The sequence below is a fragment of the Pogona vitticeps genome, chromosome 3 (genome assembly GCF_051106095.1).
Source record: "Pogona vitticeps strain Pit_001003342236 chromosome 3, PviZW2.1, whole genome shotgun sequence".
Classification (NCBI taxonomy): Eukaryota; Metazoa; Chordata; class Lepidosauria; order Squamata; family Agamidae; genus Pogona; species Pogona vitticeps.
Window position 1 is genome coordinate 106,988,057 of NC_135785.1, and position 21,587 is coordinate 107,009,643.

General features: G+C 41.6%; 1 protein-coding gene across 2 annotated transcripts in view; it reads right to left on the reverse strand.

The window, feature by feature from the left end:
• Positions 1–15,782: 15,782 nt before the first annotated feature.
• SH2D4B (SH2 domain containing 4B) overlaps positions 15,783–21,587 on the reverse strand; it is a 149,784-nt gene continuing 143,979 nt past the window's right edge. For both annotated transcript variants that reach the window (XM_078391034.1, XM_078391035.1), the window contains exon 9: positions 15,783–19,247. In XM_078391034.1, the coding sequence (XP_078247160.1) occupies positions 19,155–19,247 (93 nt within the window). In that variant the 3' untranslated portion in view covers positions 15,783–19,154. The remainder of the gene's footprint in view (positions 19,248–21,587) is intronic.

The following is a 21,587-nucleotide window of genomic DNA, read 5'->3' on the forward strand; positions in this document are numbered from 1 at the left end:
GGAAGGTAACGTCGTTCTGTGTCTAGTCGCACTGGCCACGTGACCACGGAAACTGTCTACAGACAAATGCTGGCTCTATGCCTTGGAAACGAGGATGAGCATCACCCCCTAGAGTCGGGCACGACTGGACAATTTGTCAAGGGGAACCTTTATCGTTTCCTTTACACATACTGAGCAATCCAGCAATTCAACAGAAAGACAGAATTTGTCTGTGAAGCATCATTTCCCCCAAAATGAACAGCAGCATATTAGATCACTCATCCAAGAATGTTCTTTATAGTTAGTTACAAAATTCAGAAGTGTTTCTTCTCCACTACAATTTCATATTTGTTCCCCATACTTCACATATAAGCAGTACCTAACTGAGCAGTGAATACCCAATAGTATTCCTTGAAAAACCATCCTCAATCTTTTGAAAATCAAGTATCTTTGGCCAAAACATAGAAATGATAATGAAAATATCAACAGATGATATTTTCATGCCGGAATAGATATCACAGAAGAGCCTCGTGGCGCAGTGGTTAAACCACTGTACTGCAGCCAAAACTGTGCTCACGACCTGGGGTTCAATCCCAGGTAGCCGGCTCAAGGTTGACTCAGCCTTCTATCCTTCCAAGGTCAGTAAAATGAGCACCCAGCTTGCTGGGGGGGCAATGTGTAGCCTGTATAATTAACTTGTAAACCACCCAGCGAGTGCTTGAAGTACTATGGGGCGGTATATAAGCAGCACGGTTTTTTTGCTTTTATGATTAATTTGCACAAGTTGTCAATCTAAACAGAGGAAAGCCGTCTCCTCACATGATACCCCAATATTGTTTTTCTGTTAAGGGATATGGCTCCCCAAATCTTTCACCATTAACTTTAATCACTGGCTGTGTTGCTGAAGGTTGGCAGAAGTTGCAGTCCATCAACATTTAGTGGGTCTACTCTTGCCCTAGGACAGTGGTTCTCAACCTTGACTAACCAAGGAGTTCTTGGACTGCAATTCCCAGAAGCCTTCACCACTAGCTGCGCTGGCTGGGGTTTCTGGGAACTGTGGTTCAAGAACACCTGGGTTAACCAATGTCCTAAGTGATCAGAGAAGTGTTGGGTAAGGTTTTGCATGTTCAATATGCTAGACAACAGGGATGTGCTTCCAGTTGAGAATTTATTGGGAAAATGAAGCAAAGAAAGGATATTTGTCCTTTTCTGAATGGATCTAAAGTGAAATGAGGAAGCCTAAATAGCACTCAAATCAAATCTGGATTTTACGAAGAGCCAAATTCTCCTTTAGTGGTTCACATGTGAAAAACACTGCACATACGATTTTTTAAAGGTCCTAACACATCTCAATGGAAAACAAATGTAATATTGCAGCAGAACCAGGAAGCCCAAAACAGATGATTGACAGTAGAAACAGGGAGCTTGAAACCCTAATCATGGAACTTATAGGAGGGCTTAGATCAACCACCCCTATCCCTATGATCCATTGGCCATTTTGTACCTTGACAGGTGAAGGAAGTGTGTTTCTAGCCTATTAATGCTATTCTCATTGCTTTCATTTTAATCTGATCTAGAGTGGGTATGCACTGAATATTTTTTTTCTTTTCTTTTAGGCAGCTGCAGGTATCAGTACAATTTGACTGAGTGCCTGTGTTTTCAGTAAGCCATGGATGTCTCCTTGAGTCTCTTGTGCGGGATATGAGTGGGGTAGCAAATTGCATTTTTTTTCACTACACATGCTGGTTTCCCCTTGGCTGGGTGGGGCACTTTTTAGGATAGCTGTCCAAGAGGCCTCTCACATTGCTGCTCTGTTCTTATTATACAGGGCAGTTTTTCTCACCAAAGGGCCAAGTTCAGCAACTAAGCATCCTCTTTCCCAGTCCTCTGTGTTGGGTTGTTTGTTGTTTTGTTTTCATTTCATTTGATTTGATTTGTTGTGTTGTGTTGTGTTTTGGCCATGTGGCTTGGGAACTCTGAATCTGACCTGATGAAATAATCTGAAGAAGTTGCAGAGCTCCCTAAAGGAGGCAGAGGAAGGAAGGAAGGAAGGAAGGAAGGAAGGAAGGAAGGAAGGAAGGAAGGAAGGAAGGAAGGAAGGAAGGAAGGAAGGAAGGAAGGAAGGAAGGAAGGAAGGAAGGAAGGAAGGAAGGAAGGAAACTGATTCAAGCTTTTCCTGTACACTGGAGGTTGAGCAGTAGTTGGTGACACTGAGTTTCACACACATACACATCCCATGTGAGAACCCTTTATTTCCCCCATTTTTTTCAGTATTTGAACACCAACAAATATGTACAAGTACTCTGAAATATTTGTGTACAAATAGAATCAGATAGCTACAAACTGGCCCAGAGCAAATAACATATGTTGGAGTTAGTGCCCAATTTGTTGTGCCATGGGGTACAGCACATTCCATTGCAATACATGGGGAAAAGGCAACCTAGAAACCATTACCCTTGTTTTATGAAGGCCCATTTCCTAATAGTGAGCTTATACCATTTCTAATCTGGTTTGTGAGTGGTGTTCAAAGATAAGGGGGGGAGGAAGAGAAAGAGACTTCAGACACATTTTTGTAGAACTCAGTTAAAGCCAAGTCCATCTGCATACCAAAAGTCTTTGGAACTTAATACAAGTTTCCGAGGTATTCATAAAGCCCATGATCCCCATGTATTAGAACTGTGCTTTCCTTTGAGCTGATGGGATTGTTACAGCCTAAAATGTTTGCAGCGATATGGATTTGCAAGCATCATATCTACCTTTCTACTGTATATCAATGCCATGATATTGATAATAAGGGATTTGCTGGCTATTTACCACTGACATTTCCAGAAGCCATGCTGTAATCCACAATGATCTCGCACTGTATTACATTCTTTTTTTGTAAATTTGGCTTCCAGGTTTTACAAAGAAAGGCACTATATTGTACAACCTGACATTTGGATGCTTTCCCGAGAGATATTAAGAACTTAACATCTTCATAACACACTTCTGCCAGAGTAGATTAAAAACTATATAAGGACATTTTTATTAGAGTCTGGTTAATCTCCAAAAGTTCAGGGGTTCATTTATTCACACAAGAGTACAGATGCTTCTTGGGGACCTAGCTAGAAAGTACAAGCATCTTGAGTCCAGCAAAAATTGCTCCAAAGACCTCCAGAACAAGGAGAGATTCAGATGACATTTTCTGCATCTCATGTTATTTTTTTAAGGTCAGAACACAACTCAGAACATTATTTCAACTGTGTGAGACAACAATGGGGGATGTGCTATAGGCTGTAATAAGTTTGGTTGGGTTCTCTCAAGTATGGTGTTCAGTTTGAAAGCAATAATTTCAAAGAAGTAAAATTTTTTACCCCCAAGATCTTGATTAAGTAAAAATTGCCTCTTTTTAATTTCTTTCAGTGCCATTTTCATCCCCAGGATTGCTGCAGCTTTGTCAACAATGTTCCTTGTTTGCTGCTTCGTGGTTTTCAGCAGGTCAACCACACCGGCTAACATAATCAACTGGGAATCAGATCAAGATGGCCATAACCTTGTGGTGCTATCTATCGAGCTAGATTTGTTTCATGTTTGGCCTCAATGAAGGCAACGTAGGGCAAATGACAGGGGAGGCAATGCTGTTGTTTTTCGCCAGTCATTGAGGCAAACAGACTAGCCAAAAGTTATCCAAAACTAGATTTATTTCTCATCAATCATTTTCATGGGTAGCCCCAGCCCTAGATGTAGCAGCAGTAGAATCAGATCTGACCACCAGATTTGGACATGCCACAGATCAGCTGAATTTAGACTGAAATGTGTCAGTTGGGCTATTCTCTTTCTTATTAGAATAAGAGCATCATATTGCTATTCAGGGGTGGAGGATGAGATGGTTTTCCTGTTGACCAAAGGAGAGAGAGGAAGTTGCAATTCACAGTCCTTGCATAACTAATATTGATATTTGTCCCAAAAATGTTAATATTAGGAAACATGATGTACAATATAAAATGAGGAAAGATTTAGGTATCTGGCCATGGAGCCAGAGGTTGGGAGTTAACATACACCTTGGTTTTTTGGGTTTTTTTTTTCCAGGTTGAGGGTTCATGTAGGCATCCTTCAGTCTCAAGAGACTATGGTAACGTGCTCTGAACAGAGGTCTTGGAACAGTGTCAAGTGTGGCTAAGAAGGCCAATTTGAGAGTGACAATCCTTTCCACACTGAAGAAAAATACAATCTGTTGAAGTAAACTAACAACTAAGGGGTGGTCTACTAAGGGGGACTGTAGTTTAATCTGCTCTGTAGGTTCCTGCCAGAACCATTTTTATCTGCTCATTGTCCTCATGCCAAACTCTGTTGCTCAAACCAACCAACCCTGACATGTAGATCCCGGGAGGCAGACGCAGAGGTGTGATCTCCTCTCCCATCTATGCATTGACAGCATAGGTAAAGGAAGAGAGAACAGCAATTGTTTCTAATGACTCCCATTATCTCTGGTGAAAGTTGGGAGAAGACAGCAAAATTCCAGCTTTAGATTTGCTTTAAAAATGTCAGAATTACATTAAATACATCTAGGATGTGACAATTAAACAAACCTCTAAAAACAATTCAGAACAATGTTGTGTGCTCGTTAATTATAGAAACAAAATTGCAAAGATGATTTTTTTTTATGAAATGATTTATACAATAAAGATATTGCAGAAAGCCATTCACGCAGAAAAGCATATTTACTGAAGACATGTATTTAATGAATGGCCATATATTGAATACTCATGAGTTTCATTTGGCAAACAACTTTTTTTTACATTCTTAATACTTATTACTTTTATTTGAATTGTGCTAAGCTCATTTATGGAACAAGCAGACGAAAACAATAAAACAAAGGAAAAATAAATACCCCCTCCAAAAGGAAAAGAACAAAGCAACAGCAACGGCAAGACCAAAGAAGACCCACAATCTATTTAAAAATAAACATAAACTTCAATGAATTCTGACTGAACATCCATGTTGTGCATTCACCTCTAGAATTTCACAGGTTCCAATGTTGAAGAGTTTTAACGTGCTCAGTCCACTGATTAATGGGAGAGGGCATTTATCCTCCCAGTGTTTCAATATCAATTTTTATCCCACTGTAAGGGCATAAAACTTTCATTTAATATTTCATTGTTTTCCAAGAAACAAATAGGTAATTTAACAAAATATATAAATCCACAAGATTTAGAGATTGCTCCAGTATAAAAAACCTTGTGACCTTCCACCATATATACGTTGTCTCAGATACAGAGTAAAAATCCATGCCTTCCTTAATCCACTACCTTACAGAAATTTTATGTTTACAGAACTATGATGAAACAACATTGTTGATGGAACAATGTTTCCACCAAGAGTTTTCCAAATGACATAGATAGTTCTTTGATGTTTCGTATTCCCATTAGAAAAGGATCTGTTCTTGCAAAAAAAAAAAATGTTCAACATCCTTCCATTATCCTTACTCCATTTTCCAGAATAGGACTTAGAAATTTTACTTTAGGATCACAATTCCTAACCAATAGACCAGCTATTTGTGATCCTGGAGTTGTAGTTCAATAATTGCAGGTGTGATGTATGGGAGGTTTCTCAGAATTACAGATAGTAACTTTTCAAGCTCTGTTTCAGAAAACTAGTTGACTACAGATACTCTGGACTCAGTGAGAGATGGTGAAAATACCTGGAAATTTGTGGCTAGCAAATAGTGGCTATTTTTCTGTAGCCTTTGGAAAATTATTGATAGCATTAATTTAAATGAAAAAAATGGGAACACGTTTATTGTGATCTGGCTAATCTGGAACAGTATCTTTATTTGCTGTAGTGTGCTGGCATTTGTTTCTGATCTTTGTCAATTCCTAACACATATTTTTCTGATATTATGCAGCTTATTGTTTATCATGTTGACACAGATAACGTGAATGCCTCATCATAATCTCTGTCAGAAATATGGATAATATGTCTGCTACCAACAGATATTTTTCAAGCTCTTAAAGTGAAAAAGGCATATAGCCAAAGTTTGGGGGGGGGGGAATCTCTGGATTTTGGAGAATACTGTAAGTGTTTCTGGGATCAGTTCTCCAACAATTTCCCTTTCATAAAAGCAACTGCTCTAGTTAGATACCCGAGTTATCTTTTTCTATTTATTTTATTTATTTATTTATTTATTTATTCAATTTCTACCCCGCCCCTCTAGACAACGTCTACTCGGGGCGGCTTACAAACATTAAAACACATTAAAACAATGTAGAAAAATAACTAACATAATTATTATAATTAATATTATCCAAGATGGCAACATTAAGAACCAGAAAAAAGGGGAAGGAACTTAGGTGACTGGGGGGAAGGCCTGTCTGAATAACCATGTTTTAAGTTGGTTTTTGAACACACCCAGCGAGGGTGCCAGCCGAATTTCAGCGGGAAGCGTGTTCCACAGCTGAGGGGCAACTGCCGAGAAGGCCCGGTTTCTTGTTTTCTCCTTCCGGGCCTCCCTCGGCGTCAGTCCCCTCAGCCGTCCCTGCTGGCTATGTCGGGTGACTCGGGTAGATCTGGGTGGGAAGAGGCGATCTGCCAAATATTGAGGTCCCAAACCGTTTAGGGCTTTATATGTAATCATTAATACTTTGAAGTCAATGCGGAAACGAATAGGTAACCAGTGCAGCGCAGCCAGAGTGGGGGAGATGTGCTGATATTTTCTCACCCCACTAATAAGCCTGGCTGCTGCATTCTGGACCATCTGGAGTTTCCGCAAGAGCCTCAAAGGCAGCCCCAGGTAGAGTGCGTTACAATGGTCTAGTCTCGAGATTACGAGCGCGTGGACTAGAGTAGTGAGGGCCCCCCGATCAAGATATGGCCGCAGCTGGGCAATCCGCCGTAGATGAAAATAGGCAGAACGGACCACGGACGCCACCTGGGTTTCCATGGTTAGCGCCGGGTCCAGATGTATCCCCAAGCTGCGGACCTCACTCTTTGTGGCAAGGGTCGTCCCTCCAAAAGAAAGGGAGTCACCTATGCCGCTGACGGGAGGGCCACCCACCCTCAAGACCTCCGTCTTGTCCGGGTTCAGCCTCAATCCATTTGACTGCATCCATTCCAGTACGGTGTCCAGGCAGCGCTGAAGGGACTGGACGGCATCCACTGAAGTTGGAGTAAAAGAGATGTAGAGCTGTGTGTCATCAGCGTACTGGTGACACGATGCCCCACACCCTCTGATGACCCCGCCCAGCGGCCTCATGAAGATGTTAAACAGCATTGGGGAGATGATCGACCCCTGTGGAACCCCACAATTGAGATTCCACGGGGCCGAGACATTCTCCCCAATCTGCACTCTCTGGGGGCGGTCCTCCAGGAAGGAGCGGAGCCAGGCAAGTGCAAGGCCACCAACTCCCAACTCGGAGAGCCTCCCCAGGAGGATACCGTGGTCGACGGTATCAAAGGCAGCTGAGATATCGAGGAGGACCAACAAGGACACATTGCCCCCATCGGCCTCCCTCAACAGGTCATCCAGCAGTGCGACCAGTGCCGTCTCTGTACCATAGCGCGGCCTGAAGCCCGACTGAAATGGGTCTAGAGCATTGGTTTCATCTAAGAGCGCCTGAAGCTGGTCTGCCACCACCCTCTCAACCACTTTGCTGAGGAAGGACACACTGGCGACGGGCCTATAATTGCCAATTTCATCCGCCGCCAGATTTGGTTTCTTCCTGATGGGCCTAATGAGTGTCTCCTTGAGGGCAAGGGGTACCTTGCCCTCCTGGAGAGACCCATTAATTATTGCAGTGGCCCATTCAGTTGTTACCGGCCTGGCTGCTTTGATTAGCCAGGCCGGGCAAGGGTCGAGAGAAGAGGTGGTGGCCCGACAGCGATCAAGCACCTTGTCTACCAGCTCTGATGTTACAGGCTGAAAAGAATTGAGAATTACCGGGCAGGACGGAGCGCTGGACATCTCTGCTCGATCCATTGTATTTAAAAATGTATTTCTAGCTCTGCACAGTGGTTTTTGATTGGCTTAAGAAGTGCAAGTCACTGGTCTTTACTGGTGTAGTCATAAATTTGGAAATGGAGACTATCATTGAGATAATATCCTTGCTCCATAGCACAAGAAAAATCTGCAACTTTAGATTGCTGTCCTGATCCATTTCAACAAATCAGGTCTAGCAGTTTTCATCATTGTTGTTGTTTTGTAAAGCTAGTAACCTTAACTGTATATTTAAAACCAAGACATCACAAAGTAGTTCTTTTCAAACTGGGATAGCCTGCAGTAATATATTGCTGCTTCAAGAATCCATTTTCCATTTCTTTGCTATTGTGAGGATTGACAGCTAAGCTTAAACTGCTGGATAGCTCAGAGGTTTAGGCATCAGATGTTGGGAGTTTGATTCCCCACTGTGCGTCCTTGACAAGGCTGGACTCAATGGTCCATGGGATCCCTTATAACTCTGCAGTTCTGAGATGATCATGATGATGATGATCATGACGACCATAATCATGATTAAGGGAAGGGAAGTCCAAGAGGTATGTCTTAGGATATCATTGACCCCACTAAATTCCTAATATCTTGATACTGCTAGCTTTAGCTCTGGGTCTTAAGTGCTGAAAATATTATATGGCCACTGCTAGAGATGCTTCTCACACCTCCTCTAATTAATGCAACTTAACATGCTGTATTTTGTGATTCACATTCTTTAGATAAAGATGGGCTTCATTGTTTGGTTTCTCAGGTTTGAAGGTTGGCCAGCATCAGAAATCTGATATGTCAGGCTGAGATAACTTAGTGATTTAGGTCTCAAGCTGCAAAGCCAGAGGTTGGGAGTTTGATTCCCCCACTGAGCATGCAGGGAGAAAAGCCAGCCCATGAAGCCTTGGATAAGCTACATAGTCCCAGTATATCTTCAGAAGAAGGGAATGGTAAACCATTTCTGACTATTCTCAACCTGGAAAATGGTCACCATAAGTCAGAAGTGACTTGACAGCACATGATGATGATGATGATGATGATGATGATGATGATGATGATGATGATGATAACCTTTAAACTTCAGGGCTGGAAGAGAACCTGTGGATCATCGTGACCAACCCCTCTCAAGGAGGCACGGTGGGGAATTGAACTCCCAACCTCTGGTTCCACAACCAGAGACCTGAGCCACTGAGCTATCCAGGAGCTCATGAGATAATTCAGGCTAGAAGAACACGTTATTGATAACATATTATTGGGCCCAAAAGTCATTCTGCATCTTCAGTACCAATATGTAGTCCATCACCTAAGCCATCAATGAACAGTTTGTCTTTCAGCACTACAAGGTGTTCATTATTCTGTTGTGGTGACTTCCTTCAGCTCACATACTGAGATTTCTAAAACGTTACTTATTTTCTGTATATCAATTGACCCTGCCTTCCATTTTATTCTTTGGAGGTGGAGACATTTACACATCTTACCTCATTCAGTCTTATGACCATTGCCTACAGCCAGTTTGAAAACCTTTTGCATTGTTTTCAAGGTCCAGGGAGAGGGAGAGGGAGAGATGAAAACCTAAACCCCACCCATCTAAACAAAAACAGAACAAAGCTACATTTGAAGCATGAGTGTCTGTGATACTTACGATATTTATAAAGAGGCCTTGATTGAGACTGAAGTAATCATTTCTCTTGCATTAAAATTTTTATTGGCTCATTGTGTTGAATTAAAATTAAATGCACAGGAAGAATGTTTATAAAAGGCAATGCAGATGATCATTAATTATGAACGAAACAAAGGGGAACAGGAGAGAAGAGAAGGAAACAAACAGGAGGGTAAATGAATCTGTCAGTTCCATTTTCTCCTACATTTGCAATTTTTTAGATCTTAAGTTCTTTCCCTCCTGAGTATGAAAAAAGTCTTGAATTGTAGTAGATTTGTGAAGCCTCAGAACAGAACGTAAATTCTCACCCATCTGCACCAGCCACATTCAACAGGGATAAAGGTGCCATCTATCTCTCAGGTAGTTGTTAAAACTGCAGAGCCTCTCAGAGAAAAAGAAAGCAGGACCACAAATTCAGTGCCACAAACATGGTGGAATACGGAAGGATTCAAATCCAAATTTTTAAGGACTCTGCACCAAGGTGTCCAGAAAAATGGGCAAATCAGTCAGTTCTTGTTTCTTTCACTTTATTTCATCCCCTTCCCCCCAAATAATCAGAACTGTGTGAATTCAGTAATTTTTAATAAAACCTTCATGCTTACAAATATTTAAACCCTTTAGATTCTGAATAATATCAGTGAACCATGGGCTAGAATGCCAAATAGATCTACTTGAAACATTGCAGCTGTATAATTGATCGCACAGTTTACATCAAGAGGACTGTTGTGTAGTACATCTGCAGAAGTGCTTTATGGATATTATTTCCAATTTGCTGCAATGTTTTCCTTCCATTTCTACAGCTTCAAATTATGTAAGTGTATCTGTGCAACAAGATTTCACCTCCCTATGTTTATCATGGGTTTTTGTGTGTGTGTGCTATTTGCTTTATTTTTGCAGAAGGGCATCTGCTTGTTGTACCATGCAATTTTCTTTCCCCTCTGGATCCTGCATTTAGCGTGTTTCATTTTTGTGATTCGCCACTAGAAGAAAAGCACAGGTTTACTTTGCAAGTCTGATTGCTAAGCCACCTATCTTGGAGTAATCCTCATTGTGGGAGGAGAACTGGGTTAATGGCAGGGCACATGCATTCCCCTCATGTGTTGTTTGACTCTCATTGAAGAGGCTGTGCAGTGGTAAAGGACCTGCTTCTTGCTGCGGATGATATTCAGGGGCATTTGGCAAAGAGTGCAGCAACAGAGCATGCACATCAGGGTTTGCCCAGGACAATTTGCAGCCTCAAAGCAACCTCAGATGATGGGCCACAATTGCCAACACTTTGAAATCTTGCTTGCCAGCCAGACATAAACCTCTGCCTTCATCTTTCTGCTCCTACTTCCCTTTCATGTGTTGATGTAGTTGAATATGTGCCACCAGGACCTCCCTCTTTGCTGCCTTTTCCATCCCTGTTTTGTCTGTGTTGCTTTCCTTAGATATGAGCCGCGTGTGTTTTTCCTCTGCGCGTGGTGCAGTTTGTTTGGGAGTTGAGTATTTATGTCTGTGAGATCAGCTTGTGTCCTATTCAGGATAACTCCATTCCTTTGCAGTATAACTGTACCTTCTTGAAGCTGTCTTTTAGCTGGTTTGAAACACCCACCCATGTTCCCACCTTCTCAGTTTTTTCCCCATCTAGCATGAGGAAGAATTCTATACGGCTCAAAAGCTTGTATATTTTATACATTTACAATTCTTAGTAATAAAGGCATTTCCCCCCTGTGGTTTAGGGAACATGGATTTTCTTTTATACCAACAGATTCATGCATCCTCACCTTTTTATGTACTTTTTGTTCCTTTTAGTTACTGTGGTGTGGCCTCATTAAATGGTGGAAGAGAAACATAGAATCATATAATTATAGAATAATTGAGTTGGAAGCAGCCTATAAGGCCCTCAAATCCAACACACTGCTCAGTGCAGGAATCCAAACCAAAGTAGAGCTGACAGATGGTTGTCCAATTTTCTCTTGAATGTCTCCAGCGTTGGAACACTCACCACCTCCTGAGGTTATTGGTTCCATTGTTGTACCACTCTAACAGTTATGAAGTGTTTTCCCTGATGTTCAGCCTAAATCTGTCTTCCTGTAACTTGAGCCCAATAATTACATATCTTGCACTCTGGGATGATCGAGAACAGATCTTGGACATCTTCTCTATGAGTACCTTTCAAATATTTGAAGACTTCTCTCATATCTTGCCTCCATCTACTTCTTTCAAGGTTAAACAGGCCTTGTTCTTCTGGTTTTTCCTCATAGGGTTTGGTTTCCAGTCCCCTGATCATCCTTGTTACCCTCCTCTGAATTTGTTCCACTTTGTCAGCATCCTTCTTGCTGACAAAGTTCACACAATCCAAGTGTAGCCTTACATTATACCACCTCATTCTGCAGCCTCATGCTCTGTTGCATGTATTTATTTATTTTCCTGTTGTCTCATGCTACTTCAGTGTTTGTTTTCTTCCTGTTTCAAACTATTTCAGCAAATGGCAAATTACTGCTAATACAGGCAAATCCAGGAGAACAAGGTTTCTTTCCCTGATAGGTCTGAAGGATCAATGCATTTCTCCCTGATAGGTTGTTAGACTGTATTAATCGCACATGATAAGGAAGTCTTTATCTGTTGGTACACCTCCGCTTATATGACCTCCTGGCAGGAGGATATGATCCACTTCCATCTCCACAGCAACCTCGGTAGGTACAAAATGGATCTATTCATAAGGAAATGCAAACCAGCAAATTCCTTTTCCAGTCCAATTCCACATGCAGTATAGGTTTATCAATTAAAGAAAACTGGACTGGTTGCCAAAAGAGAGGAAACACTTGCCCATTAAAAAGGGCACTGAATTCTTCTAAGGATCTGCATTAGCTACCAGTCCCAATGTAAATACTCAAGCTGCAGGGCTAATCAACACAAGCAAGCAAATATTTGAAGAAGAAATTTCCAGAGAGTGCAGGCATGGAAAGAAATTAGCTGTGAGGGAAAATCAATTATATATCATTATCAGCAAGCAGTCTGCAGTACATCCCATTAATAAGGCTCAATCTAGAAAAGGCAGAAGCCGCTGCTCATTCCTTCTTCCCCCAGAACGATAACGCACTCAGAGTTATTTTTGTATCTCTGTTCATGATCCTGAATCCCAAGGGAAGGGAGTGTGAAAGAAGTAACAAAGGGATGTAAAGCTATTGCAGTTCTGTGAACTACTCGCAGTAGCACGCCAACGAAGTAAATGATGTAAATGAATACATTCATGTAGAAAAGAAGCTGGAAAAGAAAAATGCTTCCAGGATGATAGAAGCCACTTTCACTCTAACATGTATCTGTGGTAAAGTCAGCATAAAAAACCTAGAAAGATAAGGACTCATTAATTGAGGCTTAAAGCCACAGTGGTATATATGAAGATTCTATTACAGTGTGCCAAAGTATAAAGGCCGATAGGAGCCTCATGGCACAGTGGTTAAGCTGCCGTACTGCAGTCAAAAACTCTGCTCATGACTTATATTCAGTCCCAATGGATTCAGATAGCTGGCTCAAGGTTGATTCAGCCTTTCATTCTTCCAAGGTTGGTAAATTGAGTACCCAGCTTGCTGGTGGGGTGGCAGTGTATAGCCAGCATAATTACATTGTAAAACACCCAAGAGTGCTCTAAGTGCTATGGGTCGGTATATAAGCAGCACATTTCTTTGCATTTGTGTCATAGAAGCTGCTATCAATAGAGGCTTAGGGCATTCAAGTTGAGGTACTTTCAGCAATTCTTCTTCTTGCTGTTGTTCCTTTCCAACTAGAGCTTAGACATCATAATGGTTGTACAGACTTCGGATATGGCAGCTCTAAACTATGTTGTGTTGCATCCAAACCAATCAGGTAGGTTATTCAGCTGATTTTGAGGAATTAGAAATGGATGTGTCACTTGAGAATACATCCTTAAACAGAAAGATGGCTTTGCTGTTGTAGGACTATTGCCTCAGTTTCCAAGTTCCAATAAAGAACATACACTTTGAGCTTATTCACACAGATACATTCTGAAAGTAGGTATTCTGACTAACATCAGCCAAGCACTGGTGAGCTTTTCTTAAACTAACAAATGAGAAGCTCGAACCTGTCCATTTATCTAAACCCTAGCCTCCTGGACTTCCTTCAAGCAAAGCAGAACATCCAGGCCCTGAGATGAGGTGATGAATACTGCCTACAAGGAAATGAAGCCCATCTGATGGCTTAATGGGCTAGTTAGATGATTAAGCTGAATGGGCTGGCTGAAAACAGTGCACTACGAATGGATTTAAGTGGAGCAGGTTAGTGCAAAGATTATTGCCAATAAAGTCAGTAGATGCAAAGAAAAAAATGCCACAAGTATGTCACATGACACAGATGCAGTATTGCTAGTACATATTTGTGTCTTTAGATAACAGCTCCAAGAATTCCGCACAATAGTAGCCATGCTACCTGGAGAGTTCTGGGACTTGTTGCCCAAAAGCACAGATACACACACCTCTAATTTGTGATAAAAAGGAATTATTCAAGAAAAGTTGCTGGCAAAATTTAGGAAGTACCATCCATCTCTCATTGTAACACAAGCAAATCAAGTTTGCTTGTTCGTTCAATGATGTAGCCCTTGAATATTTATGAACTTTCTATTCTGCAAATAAAATCAGAAGTGAATGGCCGGAGCCTATAAAAGTCAGAAATTTCCCCCTAAGACAGAATCACGTTTCCCTTTTAATAACAGGAGAGCATAAAGTGTCATGTAATGAATTCCCTGAAATCTCACTGAGAAAAATTATTGATGGGGAGGCTCCTAATGGAAATATACAGAATTCAAATCTGCTCTAACATGATTAACAATAGCAAGAACACCAAGTTACCAGCCTGAATGTGAAGATCACAGCTACAGATTTGTAAATATAGGAAGTGCAGAAAATGTCACAGCAATGAGCTGGTAAGCACAAAGAATAGCAGCAGGCAGAACCTGAACACAGATCCTGACTGAATTGTGCAAGAAGTTTTTGAAGGAATAGTTTGGCTTCATCTCTTCAATATGCATTTTGAAAAATCTGAACAAAGTTGTTAGCCAGAAGCCATACTGTTCTCTATGAAACACCAGTGAAGCAATGACAAACACAGCAGAGAAAAAGGTGGAATGCAGCCACTAGATTATTCAGGTTATTACACATGTCATATTCAAAAACTGACCAGGAAAAAATGATGGATGTCACCACTGAGGAAGGAAGGAAGGAAGGAAGGAAGGAAGGAAGGAAGGAAGGAAGGAAGGAAGGAAGGAAGGAAGGAAGGATAGGAAGGATAGGAGAGAGAAGGTGTGTATCCTCAAACACATACCGTAGTTGGGCAACATGTGGCCCTCTGTAAATCCTTGGGCTGCAGCTCCCTGGAATTTCCTACCATTAACTTTGACAGCTCAATCTGATGGAGGTTCCAGCACACTTTGCCCACTCTGCTATAAGCAGGAGAGCTCCTCTTCAGATTTAATCCCTAGTGCCTGTCGTTAATGGCTCTCTGATGGCAAGACCTTGACTGGAGACATTTCGAGAGGTAGTTGTGTTTAGTCTAGTTCACCAAAAGTAACAAAGAATCTGGTGGCATCATAAAGACTGATAACGTTTTGTTTGGCTTGAGGCTTCATGGGCAGCAGCTCAGTTTGACAGGTGCATGTGATGCAGAGGGAAGTAGTCCGAAAAGCTTATACCCAAATAAAATGTGTTAGCCTTTAAGATGACCTTAGACTCTTTGTTGGCTTTGTTTTCCTGCAGAAGTGCTCTTTTTAAAAGCATGTTGGATGATTTCAGTCAGTGTAAGGCGGCTTTGTAAACAGATATGGATCCCTGAACATAAAATCAAATCTCTGGCAAACTCTGTTAAAACTTTGCAAAGCAATTTTTCTCCCTATGTTCTCCCACACGCTGTTTGTCTTTTAATGACCTGTTTTTTTCCCCCTCAGATTCAACAAGACAGACGGGAAAGCTTAGGAAACAGACACCCCTCATCCACTTGTATTTGCTCCTCGCCCCTCCAGCGTACTGGCAATCTCGGTGCCTTTTTCCATTTAAAGCTCCTTTTAAATTCCTTTCTGCCGCAATCTCTTTCTGTTTCTTATGAAATTTATCTTCAAGTTCTACTCTATTAGAAGGCTGCTGTTTCTGGTTGTATATTGTTGAAGCTTTCCTTGCCCGCTATTCTATATGTTGTGGGCTGTTTTTCATTATTTCTGTGGGACTCTAGGAAGAAAAAAAAAACCCAATTCCTTTATTTGAGAATCCTGACATTTATTAGCATAATAAAACTCTCAAGACGAAATTGCAGTTTTCCAGCCGGTAATTTCATTTGCTGGGGAATTTACCAGGAATTTATTTTAGAGCCAGGTAAAACCTAAAATATGAGCTTATGCATGAAGCACAGACTGGGGAAAAAATGAAAATGGATTACAGGATGAAAAACTGGGCCATTGTTCTGAATTTTTTCATTAGGGAATTGCAGAGAAGATGGGAGGAAGGCCAAAGTTTCAGCTGTCCTAGACCAAACATTATGTATTGCCATGCAGGCTGTTCGCTCTCTGGGGACTACTAGTGATCTGCATACTGTCCTAAGGTGCTCAAAGAACATCTATGGCTAAGAATGGTTTTGAATATTTTCAGCTCAGCGCACAACTCTTGTCCTCTTTTGGGGACAAAATGGCCAGTGTGCAACATGTTTTAGTAACTCCTTGAATGCTTTACATCTCTGAAGAGCATCCAAAATGCAGAGGCCGAAATATTTAGTCATGGCAGACTGCAGTAATTTTGAAGAAGTTTCACTGATTCCCAGCTATTTCCTATGTATTAACTGTTCATATTTGAAGGGGCCCAGAATACTTTAGAGCAGCCAATCTCGATGAAGGATGTAAGGCTCTCTGGGGAGCCCTGGACCATTTGAAGATGGCTGCAGATTGGAAACAATTCTTCACGCACCACCTTATAAGGTTCGTTATGCATTTATTATGCTTTAGATCAGTTATTCTCAACCTTTTCTTGGCCTTGGCCATAAAAACAATATGAAAGAAATATAGGCCAAATTAGGATTGTATAAATCACATGAATCTGAAAAGGTGGTGTGTGAAGAATTGTTTCCAGTCTGTGCCCCCGTCAAATGTGCTAGGGCCCCCAAAGGGGCCATATGGGCCCCACTGTGAATGACTGCTTTAGGAAATGCTTTCTTCCATGTCTGTAATAGTGGAAAGTTTATTTTTGGCCGCAGTGGCAAAGGTTGGGAGTTTGATAATCTACTCTGCCTTCCTGGAGAAGAGCTAAGCCATGGCAAGCTGCACAGCTTCAGAGCACAACCAGAAGAAGGGACTAGAAGTAAACCATTTCTGAGCACTTTATCTTTGGAAATCTTAGCAAGAGTTGCTATAAGTTGGAATCAATGTGGCTACACATATTACTACAGTATTTTGATACAGGAGAAACTAATTTGTCCAACTTTGCTTCAGTTCTGTTCCTTCCTATTTTGTTGGATTCCACAATTTCTTTCATATGAGATGCTTGTATGTTACATTCCTAGTGTTGTTTTTAAGCTATCTAGCAGCTCTTTGCTTTGATTATAAGGTGGGACATAAACACAATTTTACCAGAACCTTTGAAGGGAATTCTTTAAGATGAAGTACCATGACTGTCTTCATTGTTGGAAGACAAATAGGAAGCACTCAGATCTGATGGTCTAGAGTTGGCTGGTTGCTTTTCCACAGTGGCAACTTCCCATGTGAATGCTCTCCCCTGTCAGGTCTGCAAGGTTGATGTCAAAGAGATAGGTTGAGAAGTGTTACTATTTAGAAAAAACTCACAGAAATAAATGGAACAGAAGGGAGTCATTCCTGAAGTAACTTCAATTGATTTTGATTGTTCTAATATAAGTACAACTAAGCCTACACCCAAGTGCTGAGATATTTTTCTGTGCCAAGTTTTCAAGGTTCACTGTTAGTTTTTCTTGCTGCTTGCACTGCTGATAGTGTTGTCTCTGGTTTTATTATTTTTTTTCATGGTTGAGTTATTTTTCTAATTGTTTTATTGCTACTATCACCTGGAGAGCCCTTTGAGTAGAAAGCCAGGGTACAAATGGGAGGAAGAAAAATATAATTCATATTTCAGTGGAAAAACTCACCAAAGTATCAAACAGTCATATCTGTCATAACCAAGGCTTAATACAAAATATAAACACATGGGCACAGTTGGCCTTACAGAACTAGTAGTGAAAAGCTGGAGATGTGTAAGGAAGGTTTTCCCAGCTATATAAATGCCAAGACAAAAATACCCACAATGCATCAGAAGTTTTTATTGTTCTTTATAAAAGCTGGCAATGAGTGCTGCTGAAAAGTGTAATGTTTTCCAATATTTGCCAAAGGGCAATATACATTTAGTTTGATTCTTAACCATTCAGTCTGGTATATGGGGGGGGGGTCTCAAAGGCCCATGATAAGAATAACCCTTTTCATAATGGAATAGTAGGAAATGATTGAGAGAACCACTTCTGGAAGTGAAGACAAGGGCCACAAAAACAACAACTGCTACACACCCACTGAAAACCTGTGGGCTCCATAAACATAAACACCTAATCACATGTGTCCAAAATACATGAATCCACAGTTACCTCTATCATGGCTAAAGGATATGAGGGTCTGTCTCTTGAAACATAGAAGGTAGAGAAACGAGTCCTTAAACCTTTCTCCAGAAAATGCCTTACTTCCTTCTTGTACCCCCACTCCTACCCCATTTTTCCCCAGCTTAGCTGTACTACCAGGAGGGATCAATCTGTAGCTGAATGGTGGAGCTGCTGCTTTCCATGTGGAATATCTTAGTCAGGTTCAATCCACCTCTGGATTGGACTAGGAACGACCAGGAAGGACTAGGAAAATGCCAACCTGTAGCACAGGAGAGCTGCTGCCATTCATTGTCAACACTCCTGGATTCGATGGACAGAGGGCCTGACTCCGTATGAGGCAGCTTCCTGTGTCCCTACGACTGGTGAAAGGACTACAAGAGCAAAGTGGTGTGTGGAGGAAGAGCTTTATTCTCCTCGGTAATACACCCCTTTCATGCTACAGTTAAAATCTGCCCACCCGTATGCTATGAATAACTGGAGAAGAAACAAATTTGAACAAATAGTTCTCCTGCCATCATGTTCCATTTGAAGCTCACAAAAAAACTATTGCTACATTTCCATACCATAAACTTATAAAAAAAATATTCACCAGTATACATCTAGCTGCCAAAGATTACACTCTTGAGAATTTCAAAACTCACTACAGGCTAGTTAAGTGATTGCATCTATTACCAAGCACCTCCTTTCCTATTATTTTTTATCATCACTTCAGCCATATTTTGAAGTACACGTACAAAGGAATTGTCCTCTTATTTCTTTCAGCTTTGTATTACTAATGATACAAATGATGTCTGCACATTATTAGCTGGATCGTTTATATAAGACCTCTGTGGATTAAGGTTTTTTGGTCATTAGCTGGTGATAACAGGCTTGCTTTGTCATATAAAGCATGTTTATGCCACTGTAGTCCTCAAATGAAAAACAAAAGAACTGTCATTCAAACAAGGGACTGTAGTCAGGAGGGTTCTTTGTCTGGCTGCAAGGTTCTACTAGCAATTCTCCTCCAGAAGATGTGATTATTTCTTCCTGGAAAGAGAAAATGAATTAAATTAGCAAAGGAAGATAAATGGTATCAGCGGTACGAAAAATAATCATGTTGGTTATAACTAGAAGGCGGCCATTGTAAATACATTTAAACAGTTGCACTGAATTTAATCCTCAGTAAACAAACCTAGCTCCTCACTGTCATATGTTTCAAGTTTTAATGGTTAGCATTGCACTTGTGAAAAGGAAGAGTATTACCACAACAACTAATATTCTGAAAGGCGGGAAGATTCTCATAAAAGGGGAGGGGGTCCAGACTTACCTGGGGCTTCCCAGGTATTGCTGGAACAACAGTCCCCAGGCTGGTGGTGAGGCGCAAAAGGGGCTGGAGCTGGCATGGCTGCAGTGCCCTGAGGGTCATGGGAGGAAGGCATGGAGAATTCCCTGATGGCTTCCCATTGGCCAACAGGAAAGGGTTTTTCCCTACCTGCTTTCTGTTGGCTAGCAGGAAATTGAAAGTTAGACCTGGAGAACAGTGGCCCCCGATCTGGTCCTCCTGTCTGACATAAAAAGGATCTCCAGCCATTCCACATCTCACCAGCTTTTGATGAGCAGGGACCTCATCAGCATCAACATTGGTGGTAGCAGCAGCAAGTGCAGAGCACAAGGCAGATTGGCGAGTGCCAGAATCATGCCAAGACGGCAGTGTCAGTGGTGAATTCAAGACCACAGAAGGTGAGACAAGTGCAGCATTGTGCAGTGGAGGGTCCTGAGGTGTCCACTTATTGGACTTATATAGCTAAGTGATATCTATGTGGCCATAGCAGATTGGTTACAGTTGCAGTTCTCTGGCTGGAGCTGAGTATTGCCCAACCGTAGTGGTTAATTGGGACATTGGGGCTGGATCCAGATGGTGAGAGTCCAACAGGCAGGAGCCTGCTCACCCATGTTGTTAACAAGATCCTCTTGGAGGGACCTGGGCCAGGGCTGTGGTCTGGCACATCAGGAGCCCATTGGCGTGGCCCTGCTCTCAGGTGGCAGGAAGCCATGGAATAGTATATACCCATGTGGTCTCCACAGGACTGCCTTTCCTAGTGGAACCTTCAGTGTCTTTTGAAGGGATCAGTGATGGACATCAGCAGGCATTCATGTCTCTCAGTACAATTGATTGAATTTCCACAATACTGGCCCAAGGACTGCTGCTGTAACTAATAAAGCCATGGTCTCCCCCCTCCAAAAAAAAGAGAGATGTGTTTTGTCTTCAATACATGTATGTGTAGATGGCCTGGGGCCTGCTTAGCACTAGGCCAACAAGTCATCTTCAGCTACTGAGTGGTGATTTGAACCCTGTTCTCCAGAGTCCTAGACCACCAATCTATCACTGCAAGTTAGCCTTATTAAATCCAAAACCAGTATCCTGTTTCATAGCTATTCATGCAGAGTTTCAACTGCAGGAGCTGTGACAGTTATCTGACAAGATGCTGGTTATGTACCTGGTCATGCACAACCAGCTTCAGATTGTCAGAGCAGCTTGCACAGTTGGAGCGCCTCACTCAAGTAAATATTAAACAGACTACTGGCCTGCATTCTTATGAATATTACTTCTGAGTAGAGAAGTATAGAACTGTGACCTTAGGGCCCTTAGTTTGCTGCAGCAGGTTTGGGCAACTTGTAGCCCTCTGGACATTGTTGGGCTGCAGAGCCCGTCTGCCCCAGCCCACACAGTAAAACATGCTGAGAATATCAATCCAACATCTAAAAGGCTTTAAGCTGGCCAGCCTTACAGTACAGATGTTTCAGACAGCATGTAAGAGGTAATACGCAATATTGTGTATCTCTAGCTCTTTTCTACTCCTCAGGATGTCTATCTATTGCTTTGAAAACCAGAACGTTTAAGTACAAGGTAGGAAGAATGAGAGATCATGCTTAGAGCAGGATTAAGATCCCTGGAGAGATATTGAAGACTTTTTTTTAAAGAAATTGACATCAAGGACTTGTGTTTGTATGTGCCTTTGGAAAAACATTTTTGAAAAAAAGCAGTAGCAACAACAAAGTGGATTTAATAATTGAAGCTAGCCTAGCTGGTGTCTGCACCACTGCAGTCTTCAGCCATTACCACAGCTGGTTTTGACTTTTTTTTCCCTCCCTGTATTTGTCGCTAAGGTGCACTCAAGACAGGAAAGACACTGGAGCTTAGTGGCTTGGGAGATAAGGAGTAACATCCCGAGACAACACTGTTAAATCTGTTCCCCATTTGACCACAGACAATTAAGCAAGTACTGCCTGCTCACTCAAGAGGCTGAGCGAGTCCTCTAACAAGCTTGTCATAGCTGCAGCCATTGATTCTTCTTTTTTTGTCAAGGGACATCCCCATCTATTTTA